Consider the following 21,272-nt stretch of genomic DNA (forward strand, 5'->3'; position numbering starts at 1 on the left):
AGGTGGCCTCCCCTGCTCCCGGTTGGTCGTTAGGGACGCTCGCGTCGCCAGGGGGCGGCCCGAGAGCCTGCCCTGGGCGGTCCGTGGCCTCCAAGGTGCGCGCGGGACCCCGGAGCCCTCTGCGTGGGTGCTGGGAGCGCCGGCCTTGGGCAGCGGATGGCGTGTTCAGGAATGGGTGGGCTTCCGTGGGGAGAGAGGATACCCCTGTGTGGCCATGGCTAGGGACGAGAGAACCGCCCAACAGAAGCTCTTCCTCCAGGCACTTAGCTTCACGGAAGCTCCCCTTAGGGTTATTGGAGATCCCAGGCTCTTTGCGGGAGGGTCTTGTCCACCTCTCCCAGAGCTTCCAAGGCTAGAAGCAGTTAGTATGTGGGCCTCCACAGGGCTTTTCCACCCAGCCCCAAACTGCCAGGTCTGGTACCTCGGACCCTGTGCCTTGTGGTCAACACCATGGAATGGTCTACTGCCAACTACAGTTTCTGTTCGGGCCCAGGTCTCACCTGTGACTCACGCACAAATTACCACAACTTAATCAAAACGAGACTCCTTGCAATGTGCCAGGCAGGCCCATTCTCTTCTCATTGTCTTTTTGGTTTAAAATTTTTATTTATTTGCAAGGCAGGGGGGAGAGGGAGAAAATGGGCACATCAGGGCCTCAAGCCACTGCAAATGAACTCCAGATACATGAGCCACTTTGTGCATTTGGCCTTACACGGGTACTAGGGAATGAAAACTGGGTCTTTAGGCTTTACAGGCACGTGCCATAGCTAAGCCATCTCTCCAGACCTAATTATCTTTGTCTCTGTGTGTGTGTGCGCATGTGTGGTATTGGGGGAAACAGTCACATGTATCCCAGGTTGGCCTCAAATTTACTACATTGAGGATAGCCATGACCTTCTTTTTTTTTTTTTTTCCTGAGGTAGAGTTTCACTCTAGCCCAGGTTCCCCTGGAATTCACTATGGAGTCTCAGGGTGGCCTCGAACTCACGGCAATCCTCCTACCTCTGCCTCCTGAGTGCTGGGATCAAAGGCATGCGCCACCACTCCTGTCCTACCTTGAACTTCGGATCCCCTGCCTACATCTCCCAAATGCTAAGGCTGTAGGTGCACCACTGCATCTGGTGCTGGGATCAGTCCAGAGCCCCATGCATGCTAGGCAAGCACTCTACCGACTGAGCTGCGGCCCCAGCCCTGCTCCCCCATACAGCCTCAGAACCTGGTAGCCAGGGAGCCTTGACCTTGAAGAGGATAGCCCCTGAACTCCAGTGCCTGGCTGCAGCTGAGTGGCTTTTTGTTTTTCAAATAATTTTTATTTATGAGGCTGGGCATGGTGGCACACGCCTTTAATCCCTGCACTTGGGAAAAAGCGGTAGGGGGATTGCCGTGAGTTCGAGACCACCCTGAGACTACATAGTGGATTCCAGGTCAGCCTGGGCTTGAGTGAGATACCACCTCAAAAAACCAAAAACATAAGTCTATCAGGGGAGGGGGAGACGTTGTTCAGTGGTGTAGCCCCTGTAAGGCGGCCGTGTTCTCATAAATATCCACCACCCACGCTCATGTGGTAACCCGAACTAAACTCAGTGGGTCACACACAGAAAGACAGCCAAGTAGACTTGAGAAGGAATTCAGAAATAAGGGGGACAAGAGAAGGTAAGAGGGGGTAAACGTGTCATCAAAATACACTACACACATTTATAAATTTGTCTTAATAAATAAAATCTACCAATCTGAGCCCTGTGACCTCTGACTCTATCACTTACCACTGTTCCAGCTCATGGGGAGCACCCCTTACATGGGCCTGGGCGTTCCCTCAGCCTCACTTTTCCCTCAGATTTCATCAAGGATCACAGTGACTCTAACTTCCCAGCTTACCTGCCATCTCACAGCAAGACAGTGGTGACACCCCCGCCCTTCTGAGCCCCAACTTTTTATTTTATTTTTTTATTTTTCAAGGTAGGCTCTCCCACTAGCCCAGGCTGACCTGGAATTCACTATGTAGTCTCAGGCTGGTCTTGAACTCACGGCAATCCCCCTACCTCTGCCTCCCAAGAGCTGGGATTAAAGGAGTGCGCCACCATGCCTGGTTCTTATTTATTTATTTATTTATTTACCTTTTCCCTTGGTTTTTCAAGGTAAGGTCTCACTCTGGTCCAAGCTGATCTGGAACTCTCTTATGTAGTCTCAGGGTGGCCTCGAACTCACAGTGATCCTCCTACCTCTGCCTCCCGAGTGCTGGGATTAAAGACGTGCGCCACCACGCCCAGCTTATTTTGGTTTTTGAGGTAGGGTCTCACTCTAGCCCAGGCTGACCTAGAATTCACTATGGAGTCTCAGGGTGGCCTTGAACTCACAGCAATCCTCCTACCTCTGTCTCCCAAGAGCTGGGATTAAAGGTGTGTGCCACCACGCCCGGCTTCCTATTTCTCTTTCATTCTGCCTGACACTCATCTCTCTGTTGCCCAATTCCCCTCTGGATGCAAGTGCCCCACGGGCAGAAATGTCTGCTTGTCACGTCTCAGCAACTGCTGCTCAGTGTATGAAGAATCAGCTGAGCCTTAATGCAAACCAATCACCGTTCATGAAACAAGAGACCCCAGGAGGGCCAGCTGCTGCCATGGGTTTCACATGAAAATTGTGAGTCTTCAGGAAGGCACCATGGTGACAGAGGAGTGCTCAGCACTGAAACATCTCTATCACACCTTCCTAGGCTCAGACTCCATTGCAGAAGAGGTGGTGGAAAGAATGTAAGAGCCAAAGGAAGAATAGGACTCCTTACAATGTGCTCCTCCAGACACAAAATGGCCTGGATATCCATGACCTCACAGTGCCTGACACTACCTACACAAGACCCTCATAATAGGAAGAAAAGATCATGACATCAAAATAAAAGAGACTGAGAGGCGGAGAGGATATGATGGAGAATAGTTTCAAAGGGGAAAGTGGGGGGAAGGAGGGAATTTCCATGGGCTATTGTTTACAATTGTGGAAGTTGTCAATAAAAAAATAAAATGAGCCGGGTGTGGTGGCGCACACCTTTAATCCCAGCACTTGGGAGGCAGAGGTAGGAGGATTGCCGTGAGTTCAAGGCCACCCTGAGATGACAGAGTTAATTCCAGGTCAGCCTGGACCAGAGTGAGACCCTACTTCGAAAAACGAAAACAAAAACAAACAAAAAAAAAAAGAAATGAAAATTTGGAGTCTTGGTATGTGGTGGACCCTTCATGGATGCCTGGCCATGCCCAGCATGCAGAACCCATCTGGGCACTCTGGTCATGGGATGGGCCAGATTGGGATCCTGGGTGCCTTTCCACCAGACTAGTGATAAGGGCGCCCATGCCATGCTGAGTTTGGGAAAGGCCACTCTTTCTTTTTTGGCAAGGTCTCACGGAGGCCAGGCTGCCCTTTAACTCCTATGGAGTTGCACATGACCTTGAACTTCTGTTCCTCTGGCCTTCACCTACCTGGGCTGGGATTACAGGCTCATGTCACCACACCTGGTTTATTAGGTACCCAGGGCTTGGGGCATGCTAGGCATTCGACCCGCTGAGCGACATTCCCGGGTTATTTTCAGCAGAGAAACCCTGCAGCGCATCTGTCCTCTGGGAAGTGCTTGGTCCTGGGCTATCCCAGTAGCCTGTCTTCACATTTGGGGGGGGTCTTGCTCGGTCCACTTCTGCTTGCCCTCGTCCATGCCTCCCTGTGCCCCCGGGTCCTCTGCTCCAGGCCCCCTCAGGGTGCTGGGTGCATGACTTTTGTTCACATGTATCCCAGGTGGGCCGGGGTCAGAGCTGGTTGAGGGCATACGCTCGAGCTCTCCTGAGGGCAGCCTCCAGGTCAGCAGTACTTCCAGTGCCCTGGGCTACTACCTGGGAGCCCCAGGCCTTGCCCCCCATAGGGCTGCACACAGCCAGTGCCCAGGCCTCGGCGGTGAAGGCAGGCGTGGCACCCTGCAGAGAGTACACACAGGGGAAGCCGTGCTGAGTGACCCTGGCTGCTAACGTCCACCTAGGGGACCCCTGGGAGTGCAGTAACCAGCAATGAGCACCCAGGCACAGTGGGCACAGCTGGTGACGGAAAAGGGCTGGATCAGGTATGTGTGGTGGGCTGATGAGCAGCCGGGACTTGTCTGCAAGGGATGGGAGGCCTGGAGGCGGGGAACTAGGAAATCCCACAGGGCCTTAGGGTGTGGGGGGAGGCTGCCTTTGGGGACAAGGTGATTGCTCTATTCTTGGCATTTTTCACCCCCTCCCTGCCTTGCTCCCCTGAGGAATAAAATGGGTGGAACCAGAGACCTGGGCAGAGGTTTGCTGGGGCGGGTGTAGCCCCGGTCCCTCACCTGGGCCACCTGGCAGGCACACAGCACGCTGCCGGAGGGCTGGGGGCTGAGCAGGAGCACAGAGGAGCTGGGGGACAGCTCGCACAGCCTCCGGACCACCTTGACCAGCACCTGCGCGAGAAGACACCACGGTGACCCAAGGCTGCCGGGATACCTGGGACCCCTCAGCGGGGATCTGGCCCTCCGCAGGCCTGGGCAGCACTCACCGAGAGGGACTCGGCGGGGACGGTGTCCACTATCAGAGGCTGCTTCTCGTGCCGCCTCAGCAGCTCGTGGGACTTCTCCGCAGCCTGCGGGGCAGGAAAGACAGCAGAGGACTCAGGCCGCAGGCCTGCTGTCTCGGGCTCCATCTGTGCTCTGCACCATCTCCTCTCTCTCTTCTCTTCTCTTTCTTTCTTTCTTTTTTTTTTCTTTCTCACTCTATCCCAGGCTGACCTGGAATTCACTATGGAGTCTCAGGGTGGCCTTGAACTCACGGTGATCCTCCTACCTCTGCCTCCCGAGTGCTGGGATTAAAGGTGTGCGCCATCATACCCAGTGAATCTCTCTCTCTTTCTCTTTTGGTTTTTCGAGGTAAGGTCTATTCTTTAATATCAGGGCTCCAGACCTCTACAAAGGCCTGTGAAGGTAAGAGGAAGGCCAGAGCACAGGTGCACAGGGAGGACTATAGTTAAGGAGCACTCAGGGCCGAACAGCACACATCAGGTCAGGCCGCCACCTAGCGGGATGAGCTGGAGGAGACGCACTGCCTGGCAGAAGCAGGGAACGAACAGCCTGGCGGCAGGTGAGGGCGAGAAGCGGCCACTGTCCCTCACTCCTACCCACTTGTCCCAGGGTGGGCGCTGCGGTGCCCGAGAGTACCTGGGTGCGCCTCTCACCTGGCCCTTCTCCAGCTTCCGGATGGCAGTGTTGGCACGGCGCTGAAGTGTCTTCAGTGTGCTCTGCAGCTCCCGCCGCTGCCACTGGGGCATCACAGCAGTGTCGATGACCTGTGTGTGGCAGAGTAGTGTGTCACCCTTCCCGCGGGCCGCAGCCTCGGAGGGGGACTGACAGGGTCAGGAGACACCACACCCCCTCTACAGGCGGCTGAATGAGCGGGAAGGCTGGGGAGACCCAAGGGGCCCAGGGGGGTATGGGGAAGGGACAAAGTCGGCAGACGGCAGCGGGTAGCTCTGTGACACAGGGATGGCCCTGACCTCGGTGAGTCGTCCTATGTCCTTGGAGAGCCGCTGCGCTTCTGCCAGGTCCTGGCTGCCCCGAGTCAGCCGCTCTTTGGCAGCTTTCACATCCTGGGCCAGGCTCTGGCCCACCTCTCGGGCCTGCGGAAAGGAACAGTGCAGGGAGGGCCGCCGGGTCTACACTCATGACAGCGTTTTACAACTCACTGCTGCTAATCAGTGGGACCAAAGCAGAAATAGTTACCGGGGACTGGAGAGATGCCTTAGCGGTTAAGGCGTTTGCTTGTGAAGCCTAAGGACCCAGTTTTGATTCCCCAGGACCCATGTAAGCCAGATGCACAAGGTGGCACATGCGTCTGGAGTCTGTTTGCTGTGGCTGGAGGCCCCAGTGTGCCCATTCTATCTGCTTCTCTCTCCCACTCCCTCCAACAAATAAATAAATAAGCTGGGTGTGGTGGCGCACGCCTTTAATCCCAGCACTCGGGAGGCACAGGTAGGAGGATTACTGTTAAGTTTGAGGTCACCCTGAAACTACATAGTGAATTTCAGGTCAGCCTGGGCTAGAGTGAAACCCTACTTTGAAAAACCAAAAAAAGAAAAGAAAAATATTTACCAGGAGAGAACAATGAAGACCCCAGCACAAAATTAACCACTGCCAGGTGCTGGCAGTGGCTAGTGCCCGTCAGAGCACAGGCTCTCCCTGTGAGCATCCCGGGACCTGAACCCCGGCTGCGTGTCCCCTGACTCGTCCACACCTAGAAGCTTTCAGGGCCTCTGGCGTGCTGACCTGCTGGGCCTGCTCCCCAGTGACGGCCAGCAGGCGGGTGGTACCCTTGGCCAGCTGCCGCTCTCCGACGATCACCAGGTCTCCTATGGCTCCTGTGCGCAGCAGGTGCCTGTGGGGCGGAAGAGCTGCTGAGAGTCGGCGGGTGGTGGTGATGGGGGGTCGGGGAGAAGTCTGAGCCCCAAACCAAGGGCCGGTGGCTGCCAAGACCAAAAGGAGGAGGGAGATCCAGGGTCTGGGGACAGGGTGGCGGTGGGGGGGGGGGGGTGACTCACGTCCCGCAGCAGAGTTCCACGGAGGTCTGCAGCGCAGCCTGGGAGGCTGGCGCCAGGGCCTGGGCCACGGGCACCCCCACTGACACCACCCGCACGGGGTCTGGGTACACCTGAGGGCAAGGGAGACACGTTAGCTGCCCGTGAAGGGCAGGGAAGGGCTCCTGCGCATGCCTGAAGGGCATCTCTGCGTTGTTACCAAGAGGGCCACCCAACTCACCTCGTCCAGACAGCGCAGTCCAGGGACGTGGGCAGTGAGTGCCAGGGGTACCTCCTCCGTGAACACAGCCTCATTTTTCCTCACAACCTCCTGCACAGAGCTCTCCACCATCTGCAGCTGCTCTGAGGTCAGTGCAGCCTGGGGCGAAATGGACACGGCAGTTGCGTCAGCCCCGTGCCGGTGGGAGACGCAGTGTGGTGCGGCGGCCGGCCACGGAGCGATGCTGGAGCGGCAGTTCCTTAGAAAGCCACCTGAGAAGCCGGGCGTGGTGGGCATGCCTTCAATCCCAGCACTCGGGAGACAGAGGTAGGAGGAGGGCTGTGAGTTCGAGGCCACCCTGAGACTACAGAGTGAATTCTGGGTCAGCCTGAGCTACAGTGAGACCCTGGGGGGGGGGGCGGGGGAAGGGGAAGGGGGAAGAAAAGAAAAGAAAGCAAGCTACCTGAGAAGACTGGGGATACAGCTCAGCTGAGAGAGTGCTTTCTTTCTTTCTTTCTTTTTTTAAATTTAATTTGTTTGCATGTAGAGATAGATAGAAGAGAGAGAGACATAGGCAATAGGCACACCAGGGCCTCCAACCACTGCAAACGAACTTCAGATGCATGTGCCATCCTGTGTATCTGGCTTTGCGAAGGTACTGGGGAATGGAACCTGGGTTGTTAGGCGCTGCAGGCAAGCGCCTTAACCACTAAGCCATCTCTCTAGCACCTAGAGTACTGTTTTAGCACGCATAAAGTATGCACCATGAGCCCTGGCTCTGATCCCCAGCACTGGATAAAGCAGGTGTGGTGGTGGTGCCTACAATCCCTGCACTTGGGAAGGGGAGGCAGGAGGATCGGAAGCTCAAAGTCAACCTCTGCTACACAGCGAGTTTGAGGCCAGCCTCACTGCACTAGACCCTGTCTCAAAAAATAAAATAAAATAAAATAAAATAAAATAAAATAAAATAAAATAAAATAAAATAAAATAAAATAAAATAAAATAAAAGGCATCTGGGAGCTAAGCCTGTGTAACCCGCAGACCTTTCACTAAGCAACAAAAGTTGACAGAAACACACACACTCTCTCTCTGTCATCAGGAGCAGCCAATGGGAGAGGAACACAGTTCAGGGGCTGTTGGAGCCAGGATCAGCAGGGAGGGATCAGAGACAGCACTTCCTGGAGGAAGGACTGAGCAGAAGTGCTCAGGGGAGGGAGACAGGGTGGCAGAGGAAGGGGCAGTCAGTCTGGGCAAGCACGGCTTGAGTGTCAGCACTAATGGATGTGGGTGTTTGGGGGTGAAGGTAGTATCACAGTGAGCAAGGTCCTACTGTCCAGCCTGGCCCCTCACTGGCAGGAGCTGAGGGGAGGAGACTTGCTGAGATCCCCAAGTGGTGGTTCTGGCCCGCAGCCCAGTTCCTGCGACTGGTAACCCCCTCAACACCAGCCTGCCTGTCTGGGAGCATGTGGCCACTCCCAGAGCCCATTTCTCTGCGCTGGACTCACCTGGGTAGCCACATCAAAGCGCAGTCGCTCGGGGTTGAGGTAGGATCCCCTTTGCTCGGTGCCGGGGCCCAGAGTCTGCCGCAGCGCCCAGTTCAGCAGATGGGCGGCCGTGTGCTTCTCCATGCAGCCCAGACGCCAGGCCTGGAACACTTTTGTCACCCGCGGTTCTGGGGGGCGGGGAGGATGGGGTTGGGAAGGGGAAGGACTGCAGGATGTCCAGAGTGGGAGCATACCTTATCCACATGCAGCTGCAACTGGTCCCCCACCCGAAGCTGCTCGGGGGCCATCACTTCATGCAGGATGAAACCTCCACAGACCTGAGCCCTGGCCACAGGAAACAGCACGTCCTGGGGGAGGAAAAGGCCATGGCGCCACAGTGAATGCCTATAGCTGTTGTCTCCCTCCTCACCCACCCAGGCTCAAGCCAGCTCTCCACATACGTCAGTCTGGGGAGGGGCATACTTACCGGCTGCCCTGCTCGTACCAAGTAGCCACGGTCTGAGGCCTGACCCCCCTGTTCAGCATAGAAGCTGGTCCTGTCCAAGAGGAGGCCACAGCGTTGTCCTGCCTCCACGGAGGCTACAGCTGTCCCGTCCTCTGAATAAAGCTGTAACACCTGGGCCTCACAGAGGCTAAACTCTGCCGGGGGCACAAGGATTATCAGTGCTAGGCAGCGTCTGGGGATGCTCCATGAAGGTCGGGGATTTAAGGCAGAAGGCTGGGGTCAGGGTGGGCAGGGAGTGCTTCCAGACAGGTGGAACGGCGACACCTGCTGGCCACTGTGGGGAATGCAGGAGACGGGAGGCCACCATCTCCTTCCCCGTCAAGGGCAAGGGCGCTTGTGCTCTCACCATAATCCCCGCTGGGATGCAGACAGTAGTTGTACTTAGGGGTGTCATCAGTTGGGGGTACCCCTCGGCGCCGGAGCTCCCCCAGCGCATGCACGTCGAGGCGCAGTCTCTGCTCCTGAACTGGCTCGGCATGCTGGGCTCGGTGCTACAGAGCAGGTGAGTGTGGGGTGAGATGGGCACACAGAGCATGCCACGCCTGACCCACAGAGCGCTCTCTCGCTGTGCAATACGACCTCCGAACGTCCCGGGCTGCTTAGAGACCTGTCCTGAGCAGGCAGGTGAACCAGCCATCATAGGCTTCGCGGGGCCAGGCCTGCCGGCCCACTGCCACCGGGGGTGTCTCCAGTCTAGGACGTTGGCCTGAGGATGAGGGCACCGACCCCTCCTCAGCCCCGGCCTCCTGCGGAGCTGCAGCTCGTGAAACAGAAGCTCAGAGCTAGGGAATGGGGCGTCCCCAGCCTGCCTACCTGGGCCTCCTCCTGGGCTAGCCGCTCCAGTCCTGCAGTGTCCAGCCGTACCCCTTCCTCCTTCAGCATCAACTCCACCAGATCCAGGGGGAGCCCCAGGTTCCCAGACAGTGACAGCGACCAAGCCACTTCCGCTGTGAGGAAGGACAACGCGTTTAGGAGAGGAGAGGCAGGTCACAGGAAGGGGGAAAACAAAACAAAACAAAAAAACAAAAAAAAACAACAAAAAAAAACCCCAAAAAAACGAGGAAGAAGTAGGGCCGGGCTTTTCCACCCCCACAGAAGCCACCAGGTCCTAAGCACAAGTGTCCCCTCTCCATACCGGGTACTTTCAGGTGAGGGGCCACTTTCAGTTTCAGAGCCAGGAGGAATAAATAGCCCAGTATATTGCCCAGGTACAGGCGTTTCAAGGCTCTCAGGGTAAGCATGAAGCGGACCATGGAAGGCAGGGACAAAAGATGGGGCTGGAGAGAGAGGCAGGGCAGTGGTCTGGTCGGATGCTGGAAGGAACGCTGGGCAGAAGCGGGAGATGGGTGTTAGGTCCAGAGCTTCCACCTCAGTCTGTAAGCCCTTCTTCTTTTTCATTAGATATTTTATTCATTTATTTGAGAGAGAATGGGTGCACCAGGGCCTTCAGCCACTGCAAATGAATTCCAGACGCCTGCGCCCCCTTGTGCATCTGGCTAACGTGGGTCCTGGGAAATCAAACCTGGGTCCTTTGGCTTTGCAGGCAAACTCTTTAACTGCTGAGCAATCACTCCAGCTCCCTCATTGTAATCACTTCTTTTTTTAAAAAAATATTTTTAATTTTTATTTGTTTAATAGAGAAAAAGAGGGAGGCAGAGAGAGAGAGAGAGAGAGAATGGGTGCGCCAGGGCCTCCAGCCACTGCAAATGAATTCCAGACGCCTGCGCCCCCTTGTGCATCTGGCTAACGTGGGTCCTGGGGAATCAAACCTGGGTCCTTTGGCTTTGCAGGCAAGCACCTTAACTGCTAAGCTGTCCCTCCAGCCCTGTAAGCACTTCTTGAGTCGGCCAGACACCCTGCTCACCAGGAAATAAATCCGAAGGCCCCAGGCGCCTGAGCGTGCGATCGATGATGCGCCGTCCCCGCTGTAGGGAGGCCAGGAAGGCAGCCTCATCCTCAGACACGAGGCTGGTTATCTGGACGGGGCAGGGCGGGCGTAAAGCTCTTGCCTTGGCGGAGGGCTTCTCTTCACCACTACCCCCAGCCCTACTCCCCTACCGGCTTGGGTACCTGGGCTGAGTGTTTCTGCAGTTCTGGATAAGCTGCTCCCTAGGGAAGGTGGAGAGGAAAGAAGGTGTGGTGGGCAAAGTGCCCAGCCTGGTGTGGAGGGACGCCTGCCCTAGAGGCCCAGTGACAGTGCAGGGTTGGGGTGGGGCTCAGCTGGGAACCTGGTTTCCCAGGGGGCAGGATGGCCTCAGGGAATGGACGGGAGAGGACCCCGGGCTGCTCCCTCCTCCTCCTCCCCGAGAGTAAGTCCAGCTCTCTTGGCCTTGGGGTGCTGGGGTGGCCATTCCGGCTGGGGCACTGTCAGGGACGAGTGGCAGCTCCCAAGGACCCAGGGAGGCCAGGGCGAGGGAGGAAGCTGTGTCCTTACCAAGGACTCTACCACCACTGGCACCAGGCTGCCAAGGAAGCCAGGTGGCGCCCTCAGGATCTCCATGGAGAAGCGCACAGCTCGGCGTAGAATCTGACGGAGGACCAGCCTAGAGGGGTCAGAGCCCGGCTGTGAAGCCCCTGACTATCTGATGAATGGGGGTGCCTTCCTTGGTCCTCTTGGGCTCCCACCCTGATCTGCCTCTCCATGTCCCTCCCCCTGCAACACCGGAAGTCCCTGGCCCTCCCTGGGGTCCCTCCACACTCACGGGGCACCTGTCATTCCGGGGGAAATGCCATCAGCGATGCAGACGCAGAGCGTGCGGATGTGATCGGCTACCACGCGGTAGGCTGTGTCTACGCGTCCTGCATCTGCTGCCCCTACCCGGCCAGAGTAAGGGGGTGCCCCACAGCCCTGGAAAGCGGGGGAGGAGGAGACAGGCTGTGGGTCTCACCTGACCTGGTCCCTAGCAGATGCACCTTTCCCAGCCCTAAAGCTGGCCACGTTCAGAACGGCCTTCTGGGGATGCCGGTGGAGGCACGGGAGCCCATCCCGGCCCTCACAGGCTGGTGCTCTGCGCTGACCTGGCTCATATCGGTGACTGTGCATTGAGTTTCCATTACCAGAACATGCACATCCTTGAAGGACACGCCACCCACTGCAAAAGCAGCCCCTCCAGAGAGTGTGTGGGGGTGAAGCTTGTTATCTTTGTCTTGCAAGAAGAGGAGGGGGATAGAGAGATGGATTAGCGGTTAAGGCACTTGCCTGCAAAGCCTAAAGACTCATGTTTGACTCTCCAGGTCCCACGTAAGCCGGACACACAAAGTGATGCAAGGTCACATGTGCACAAGGGGGTGTGTGCATACATCTGGAGTTTGATTACAGTGGCTGGAGGCCCTGGCATGCCATTTCTCTCCCTACCTCTCACTGCTGCTCTCTTACATTAAAAAAAAGGGGGGGGGGGAGCTGGAGAGATGGCTTAGTGGTTAAGGCACTTGCCTGAAAAGCTGAAGGACCTAGGTTCAATTCCCCAGGACCCACATAGGCCACATGCACAAAGTGGCACATGTGTCTGGAGTTTTGTTTGCAGCAGCTGGAGACCCTGGCATACTCAATCTCTATCTGCCTCTCTTTCTCTCTCAAATAAATAAAAATAAAAAAGGAGAGCTGGGAAGATGGATTAGCATTTAAGACACTTGCCTGCAAAGCCAAAGGACCTAGGTCGATTCACATAAAGCCAGATGCACAGGGTGGCACATGGGTCTAGAGTTTGTTTGCGGTGGCTAGAGGCACTGGAGCACCCATTCTCTCTCTTGATCACTCTCAAATAAATAAATAAAATATAATAAAAAAAAAAAACAAGAAGAGAGCCAGGTGTGGTGGCGCACGCCTTTAATCCCAGCACTTGGGAGGCAGAGGTAGGAGGATCGCCGTGAGTTCGAGGCCACCCTGAGCCTACAGAGTTAATTTCAGGTCAGCCTGGACCAGAGTGAGACCCTACCTCAAAAATTAAAAAAAGAAAAGAAGAGGAGGAAAGCAAGACCACCCAGCTCCTCAGGAGCAGACATAACACGAGAGCCAGGGTGGTCTGACTCCAATACTCTGCACTCCCCGCCTGCCCCCGCCAGTCCTCCTGGAGACGGAACGGGCCACGCCGCCACGCATGTCAGCGCTGGATCTGCCCAGTCCACAGATCTGCTCTGACCCAGGCTTGGGACATGTCCCCATGCCCTGTCATTCTCTGGGCTGCACAGGTCAGTCCCTGCAGCCTACTGCTCACCTCTGTGAGCGCTCTCAAGTCTAGCGGTGACCAGGCCACTGTCACCACCTCAGCCGTGACCTTGTCTCTGGTCTGGACCGCTAAGTGCCCGTCAGCAGCTTTCTGGTCTCCACTGTGGTCTTCCCTCAGTTCACCCTCCACACGGAGGTCTCGCAGGTCCTGCCTTGTCCCTGCAAAGCCCTTGTCACCATGCAGCTCCCTCTCTGACTTCAGGCCCCACAAGATGTGACCCCTGTCTTCCTCCCCGTGGCAGGTTGCTGGAAGAAGTACCCCTTCTTTGAGCACAGGCCACTCTGTGACATGACTCTACAACTGTTTTCCATCGAGCCTCAATTTCCCGCAAGCCTGGGGCTGGTCTGAGCATGCTTGTAATCTTGGCACTCAGGACATGGAGGCAGGAGGATCAGGGGTTCAAGGCCATCCTCAAGTATGTAGTAAGTTTGAGGATAGCCTAAACTACATGAGACTGTGCCTGGGGTGGGAGGACTTGTATATGGGATGGGGAAAATATATGGGAAAAGCATACACAGAAAAAAGGAATAAAGGGGAACTGGCCGTGGTGGCGCATGCCTTTAATCTCAGCACGCAGGAGGCAGAGGTAGGAGGATGGCTGTGAGTTCGAGGCCACCCTGAGACTACATAGTGAATTCCAGGTCAGCCTGAGCTAGCGTGAGACCCTACCTCGAAAAACCAAAATTTGAAAAAATAAAAAGAGGGCTGGAGAGATGGCTTAGGAATTAAGGCACTTGCATGTAAAGCCTTAAGGACCCAGGTTTGATTCCCTAGAACTCACATAAGCCAGATGCACATGCATCTAGAGTTCATTTGCACCATTCTCTGTGCCTCTCTCTCTGCTTCTCTCTCTCTCTAATAAATAAATAAATAAATAATAAATTTCTGAAAAATGAAAAGAATAGCTGGGGGCTAGAGAGATGACTTAGCGGTTAAGTGCTTGCCTATGAAGCCTAAGGACCCTGATTTGAGGCTCAGTTCCCGAGGACCCACGTTAGCCAGATGCACAAGGGGGCGCACACATCTGGAATTCATTTGCAGTGGCTGGAGGCCCTGGTGTGCCCATTCTCTGTCTCTCTTTCTCTCTCTATCTGCCTTTCTCTGTCTGTCTCTCTCAAATAAATAAATAAAAATAAAAATAAAAAAAAAAAAGAATAGCTGGGCATGGTGGCACACACCTTTAATCCTAGCACTCGGGAGGCAGAGGTAGGAACATTGCTGTGAGTCTGAGGTTGCCCTAAGACTACAAAGTGAATTCCAGATCAGCCTGGATCAGAGTGAAACCCTACTTTGAAAAACGCCCCCTCCCCCAATAAAAATAAAAGAAAGGAAGGAAGGAAGAAAGGAAGGAAGGAAGGAAGGAGGAGAATACGGGCTAAGGACACAGCTGAGCCGACACTCCTGCTCTTCTTGGAACCTTGGTGAGCTGTTTTGGTGACAAGGCTGTAGTAGTTTCATGGACAGTGTCAGACACCCCCACTGCCCCAAACTAACAGCCAGCTAACCCCAAGAACTAAAGCTGGCGAGCTCATATAAGACCAAAAGAACGGTGGCCTACGAGACGGCCTTGGTCTCAGCTGAGCTGCGTCCCTGCGCTCCTGTCTCGCACAGCAACGCTGTCTGGCATAGAACATCTCCTGGCGTTCTATGACAGCTGCCTGGATGACCTTTTGCCCTTCCTGAAAAACAAGAAATCCTAAGAGGCCACAGGAAGTGGAAGAAGACCTCCCTCCCCCCAGGCCTGGGGTCTCCTGTGTTTCTTGCTGGCTGAGAGTCAAGAACTTGCAAGCAACTGACACAGTCAATTTACAAAAGAAATTTCTTTAAATTAGTCAGCTCGTGAATTTTCTATTTTTTGTTTTTTTGAGGTAGGGTCTCATTCTGGTCCAGACTGACCTTGGAATTAACTATGTAGTCTCAGGGTGGCCTCGAACTCACGGCAATCCTCCTACCTCTGCCTCGCAAGTGCTGGGATTAAAGGCGTGCGCCATCACACCCGGCTTAGTTTGTGATTTTTAACTCTTCTTAATCTTTTTTTTTTTGTTGAGTTTTTCAAGATTAGGATCTTGCTGTAGCCCAGGCTGACCTGGGATTCACTATGTAGCCTCAGGGTGGCCTCGAACTCACTGCGATCCTCCTGCTTCTGCCTCCCGAGTGCTGTGATTGCATCACCATACCTGGCTTTTGACCTACAGGTTTTTTTTTTTTCCTGCAGTGTAGTCAAGGATTGGGCTTTACCAGTGCTGAGCATGCTCACTTGGAGCTGCTGACCCGGGCACGTGTCACACCTTTCCTACCCCGGTGCCTGGAACACGCTTCCTAAGGCGACTCTTCCGTAAGGTTTCAGGTCAAAGGCCATCTCTCTGATGACCCTTCTCTGCACACCCGGTCCAAGGCTGCTCTGTTCTCCCTGCCTCTGCCCACTGTGACGCTGAGGGCCTGCTTTCAAGCCGTGAGCAATGCCCTTGTTCCTTCATTCACTGACCACATTCCGTTTCCATCCTCTTGCACTCAGTGTGATGGATCCAACACACTGTTTTCAAATCGGTGACTTAGGAGCAACACCAGGTTAACAGTGAATCTTGGCCTCATGCTTGATGCCCCAGGATTTTGGCTGGTTACTGTCTCATGTGCAAGGAATGCTTTGAGTCCTCAAGAAACAGGAGCAGGGCTGGAGCGATGGCTTAGCAGTTAAGGCACTTGTCTGCAGAGTGTATGGACCCAGGTTCAATTCCCCAGTACCCAACATAAAGACAGGCGCACAAAGTGGCACATGCATCTGGAGTTCCTTTGCAGTGGCTAGAGGTCCTGGCATGCCCATTTATTTTCTCTTTCTCCCTCCCTCTCTTCTGCTTGCAAAAAACTAAAAGAAAGAAAGGAAGAAAGAAAGGAAGGAAGGAAGAGGAAGAGGAGCAGTGTGTTGGTGATACGCAGAGGCTGGCTCACCTGCTGTATGGCACTGAGCAGTGGGGAGAAGAGGTCAGTGTCGTAGGTGGAGTGTTTGCCCTGTAGCACAGCCACCAGCCTTTCCAGGCCCATTCCCGTGTCCACATGCCATTGGGGCAGCGGCTGCAGGCTTCCGTCCGCCTCTCTGACCAGAGAAGGTATACAAGATGAGATCGATTAAAAATTGCAGGTGTGACACTCCATGGGAGGGAATACATGCCCGATACTCATGAGCCCTAGGGGTGTAACGTCTGCTGCTGCCTGGCTAAATGTATATACTATGCTCATCAAACTGCTCAGTAAGCACTTCTCTTAATGTTCATAACCTTTTATTAATGCTACTCTCACTTTTGGTAGAGAATCTTCTCTTTTCAGATGGCAGTGACCTTGGGATGACTCAGAAGGCATCATGGTATTGGAAAGAAGTGACCGTACTGCTCAGTACTGCAATACCTCTATCACACCTTCCAAGACTCAGGGTCCATTGCTGAAGAGGTGGTGGAAAGAAGGTAAGAGCCAAAGGAAGGGTAGGACTCCTTACAACGTGCTCCTCCAGGCATAAAATGGCCTGGATATCCATGACCTCACAGTGCCTGACACTACCTATGTAAGACCCTCATACTAGGAGGAAAAGATCATGACATTAAAATAAAAGAGAGGGCTGGAGAGATGGCTTAGCGGTTAAACGCTTGCCTGTGAAGCCTAAGGACCCCGGTTCGAGGCTCAGTTCCCCAGGTCCCACGTTAGCCAGATGCACAAGGGGGCGCACGCGTCTGGAGTTCGTTTGCAGAGGCTGGAAGCCCTGGCGCGCCCATTCTCTCTCTCCCTCTATCTGTCCTTCTCTCTGTGTCTGTCACTCTCAAATAAATAAATAAATAAAAATTAAAAAAAAATAAAAGAGAGACAGATTAAGATGGGGAGGGGTTATGATGGAGAATGGAGTTTCAAATGGGAAAGTGGTGGGGGGGAGGGAGGGTATTACCATGGGATATTTTTTATAATCATGGAATTTGTTAATAAAAATTTGAAATAAAAGAAAAAAAATAATAATAGAAACTGTGAGAGCTTCCTAAAAAAAAAATTGCAGGTGTGAGGCAGGTGCCCAAGCTCAAGAAAAGAATGAGGAGGGGCTCAGGATTCGAGACTGGGAGAGACTAGAGGGCAGTGCCCCGGGCTCTTCTCCATCCAACCACAGATAATGAAGGCCTTGGGTCCCGACATTTCTCTCACCCATGCCTGGGCCCTTGTTGGGCTGAGACATATCTACTGGGACAGAATTCTTTGCCCTTAGACAGAGCCTTGTCAAGGTTAGAAGAAAGTTGAGCTCATCAAGTTCACTTCCGTCCTATAGGGGGCCAGAGAGCAGCAGCAGCGATCGGGGACACAGATGGGATTAAATCAGTGCTCTCTGGAAAGTGTGTGAATGTGTCCAGCATCCCAGGCCACCTTTTTCCCTTCCAGCCAGAAGCTGTCCTGCTTCGGCCTCCATTACCTGTTGTGTTGCATGAAGACCAGATTCCAAAGCTCCACCAGCTGGGGGGCTCCCGCCCCACCAGCCAGGTCATAGTGGATCTCGGTACAGGGCCCACAAGGGCCAGTGTCACCCATCTCCCAGAAGTTCTCTTGTGGTCCAAAGGCAAGCACACGGCTGGCAGGGACCCTGCAGGAGAAAGCCAGGTGAGTGTGGAAGATGGACAGATTCAGAAGCTGAGACCTTCTCTGCCAGCCCAGACAGACGGGGCACAGGGGGTGACCCACAGTCTTCTGGGACAGCTTGAAGTCCCACTGGCAGCGGTGGGTGGGAGGGGCATGCTGACTTACCCCAAGCTAAGCCAAATGTCTCTGCTCTCCAGGTCTGGATCCAGCCCCGTCTTGGGGTCACCACCAAAGTAGGAGACCCACAGCCTGTCCTTAGGGATCCTGTAGACCTGAGTCAGTAGTTCCCAGGCCATGCTGCAAGCCTCCTCCTGCAGCAGAAACCAGTGTGGGGATGGAGAAGGTGGCGGCCAGAGGCAGACCCCACTCATGTACCAGCAAGGCCACAAGGAGCTCATGAGCCCAAGTTACAGCCATTCCCACGGTCAGGTCCATTTCTGCCCTTTTTTCTTTTCTTGCCTGAAGCACATCCTTACTCTAACGTCCCAGAACCAGCTTACGTCTTCTGTGGACTCCTCCAGCCACCATGGCCTTGTTTGGCTGGGGTAGGGAGGGGGGCAGACCTTTAACTCTAGTGAGCACCTCTGCCTTGCTGTCTGGTCACTTACTCATAGAACTTTGGACATAGTCCCTGCCTGCAAGGGACTTATCCAATCAGAAAAGAGAGGAATACTTCCTTTGTACATCTTTTTTATTTTTTTCAGAGTTCTATTTTTCTTTCTTTCTTTTTTTGAGGTAGGGTGTCACTCTAGCACAGGCTGACCTGAAACTCATTCCATCCTCCTACCTCTGCCTCCTGAGTGCTGGGATTAAAGGCGTGCACCACTATGGCCTGCTTCCTTTGTACATCTTTAGCAAAGGAGGTAGAGACTGGACTGGCTTTGAATCCCTTTCTTGGCTGCTGACTCTTTTTATTATTTGCTTATTTGAAAGAGAGACAGAGAGGGAGAATGGGCACACCAGGGCTTCTAGTCACTGCAAACAAACTCCAGACACAAGCACCACCTTGTACATCTGGCTTTATGTGGGTCTGGGGGAATCAAACTTGGGATCTTTGGCTTTGCAGGAGAGTGCCTTAACCACTAAGCCATCTCTCCAGCCCTGATCACTGACAGTTAACTCCGGAGCTCTCAGGACACTCACCTTAAAATATTCACCCCCAAAGGCCCAATTGCCAAGCATCTCAAAGAAGGTATGATGGGAGAGGTCCTGACCCACATCCTCCAGGTCATTGTGGCGCCCTCCAGCCCTCACGCACTTCTGGCTGTTGGCCACCCGACGGAAGCTTGCCATCTCACTTCGTGGGTCCACGGTGCCCAGGAAGATGGGCTTGAACTAGAAGCACATAAACCCAGGCAGAAATAGCTGTTGAGACTGAAGGGTGACTGTGACCCTGACAGCTTACTTTTTGCAGAGACAGAGAGAACAGGTGTGCCAGGGCCTCTAGCCACCACACATGAACTCCAGATGCATGCACCTGGGCTTTACGTGGGTACTGGGGAATCAAATCCTGGTCGTTAGGCTTTGCAGGCAAGCGCCTTAACTGCTGAGCCCATCTGTCCAGCCCAACCCTGAGAGTTTAATGTGGTCTTAACATAAGGATATCCTGGAAGCCCAGGCAGCCACCTCTGGTGTATGAGAGGCAGAGACGGGGGTGAATAAATCCCAACCAGAGATTTCCTCCTAATAAGAATGGAAATAATAAACCTTAAATGTAAGAACAGTAAAACAGAAACTGACTACAATGCCCAAAGACTAGAGCTCTTTACTAGCACAAAGCAGGCGTTCAATAACCATCTACTTAACAGATGAACATCTCTTCATTGAAATAGTCTTCTTGGGATGGAGAAATGGCTTAACCTGTAAGGCACTTGCCTGCAAAGCCAAAGGATCCAGGTTCAGTTCCCCAATACCCTCGTAAGCCAGATGCACGAAGTGGCGCATGTGTCTGGAGTTCGCTTCCAGCAGCTTGAGGCCCTGATGTGCCTATTCTCTCTCTCTCTACCTGCCTCTTTCTATGTCTATTAAATAAATATTTTTAAAAAATGGTCTTCTTCAGGTCTTGCCCAACTGCACTCTACATCTACTATCCTGGGACCATAAACTCAATTGCTTTTCTGTCTTCTTTTCAAAAAGGTCTCCTTCTAGCCCAGGTTGACCTGGAATTCACTATGTAGTCTCAGGGTAGTCACCCAAATGCAGGGATTAAAGGTGTGCACCACCACACCTGGGCCCTTTTTCCTTTATTTTTTGGTGTGTGTGGGGGGGAGAGGTAGGGTCTCACTGTTGCCCAGGCTGTCCTAGAATTCACTATGTAGACTCAGGCTGCCCTCGAATTTGCAGCAATCCTCCTATTTCTTCCTCCCAAGTGCTGTGATTAAAGCGCTGCTTTTCTTTTTATGTGTGTGCGTAAGTATGAGTGTCCACGTGTGTGCGGTAGCCCGTGCAGGCCAAGGGGTTGCCATCGGATGTCTTCCTCCATGGATCCCTCACATCTAAAAAATCAAACCTAGAAGGCTGGGCGTGGTGGCACACGATTGCCTTTAATCGCCATGAGTTCGAGGCCACCCTGAGATTCCAGGTCAGCCTGAGCTAGGGTGAGACCCTACCTCAAAAGAGAAAGAAAGAAAGAAAGAAGGAAAGAAAAGAAAGGAAAAGAAAAGAAGAGAAGAGAAGAGAAAAGAAAAGAAAAGAAAAGAAAAGAAAAGAAAAGAAAAGAAAAGAAAAGAAAAGAAAAGAAAAGAAAAGAAAAGAAAAGAAAAGAAAAGAAATCAAACCTAGAACTCTCCGGGTCAAGCCTTGTGGCCAATTTCTCCCTTGGCCCCACCACCACGCACCACCCTCCATCCGCAAAGCGATAAGCTCCGCCCCTCGCTTCTTTCACCCAATCCGGGGGCGCCTTTCTAGGAACGCCTCACAAGCCACGCCCCCACCTGGTTCATGCCGGCGTTGACGAAGAGCAGACTGGGGTCGCCGCGGGGCCTCACGGAAGCGGAGGGCACGAGCCGGTGGCCATGGCGATCCCGGAAGAAGCTCAGGAAGGCGTCTCTCACAGCCGATCCGCGGGCTGGAGGGGGCTCGGTTGACAGCGGCTGCCGGCTGGGCCCCGGCCATGGAGACGACCTTCGAATGGCCCGCCGCAGCCGCGCCGCTGCAGCTGCCACCGACGCCGCCATCTTTCTTCCGGGCAGCGGCTTCTCCGCTCCTGTGGAGCGATCGGAAAAGAAGCCGAGTGTCTCCTACTGCGCCCCCTGGCGAGTGGAGGACTGCTCTGCTTCTAAGGTGGAAGTGATGGGAAAGACGGCGCCACCTGCTGGAGGGAGCGTCACAGTGCTTTGCACTTAGTAGTGCCTTCATTCATTTAGCAATAAATAGATATTCCAGGAGAGCTGCGTGTGCACTAATCATTCTTCTATACTAGCCGGGTGTAGGGGCGCCTGGCTTTAATCCCACCACTCGGGAGGCTCAGGTAGGAGGATCCCCATGAATCTGAGGTGTGGATTCAATTCTCTGTGTGTTTTGCATCATGTAAGTTTTTTTTTTTTTTTTTTAGGTAGGGTTTCACTTTAGTCCAGGCTGATCTGGAATTCGCTATGTAGTCTCAGCGTGGCCTCTAACTCACGTGATCCTCCTACCTCTGCCTCCCGAGTGCTGGGATTAAA

At 53.9% G+C, this 21,272-nt stretch overlaps 1 protein-coding gene across 1 annotated transcript; it reads right to left on the minus strand.

Moving 5' to 3' along the window:
- Positions 1 to 3,156: 3,156 nt before the first annotated feature.
- Aars2 (alanyl-tRNA synthetase 2, mitochondrial) lies at positions 3,157 to 20,789 on the minus strand. The gene is made up of 22 exons (XM_045157757.1): positions 20,544 to 20,789; positions 18,754 to 18,945; positions 17,776 to 17,921; positions 17,447 to 17,614; positions 15,955 to 16,099; positions 11,485 to 11,630; positions 11,217 to 11,325; positions 10,853 to 10,891; positions 10,647 to 10,758; positions 9,596 to 9,729; positions 9,129 to 9,273; positions 8,744 to 8,916; positions 8,511 to 8,624; positions 8,278 to 8,418; positions 6,794 to 6,931; positions 6,577 to 6,686; positions 6,305 to 6,413; positions 5,536 to 5,658; positions 5,218 to 5,328; positions 4,546 to 4,629; positions 4,340 to 4,450; positions 3,157 to 3,950 (listed from the first exon to the last, which is right to left on the minus strand). The coding sequence occupies exons 1-22, from the start codon at positions 20,784 to 20,786 to the stop codon at positions 3,786 to 3,788; spliced, it is 2,958 nt and encodes a 985-aa protein (XP_045013692.1). The 5' UTR covers positions 20,787 to 20,789; the 3' UTR covers positions 3,157 to 3,785.
- Positions 20,790 to 21,272: the final 483 nt, after the last annotated feature.

Source organism: Jaculus jaculus, chromosome 8 (genome assembly GCF_020740685.1).
Source record: "Jaculus jaculus isolate mJacJac1 chromosome 8, mJacJac1.mat.Y.cur, whole genome shotgun sequence".
Taxonomy (NCBI): domain Eukaryota; kingdom Metazoa; phylum Chordata; class Mammalia; order Rodentia; family Dipodidae; genus Jaculus; species Jaculus jaculus.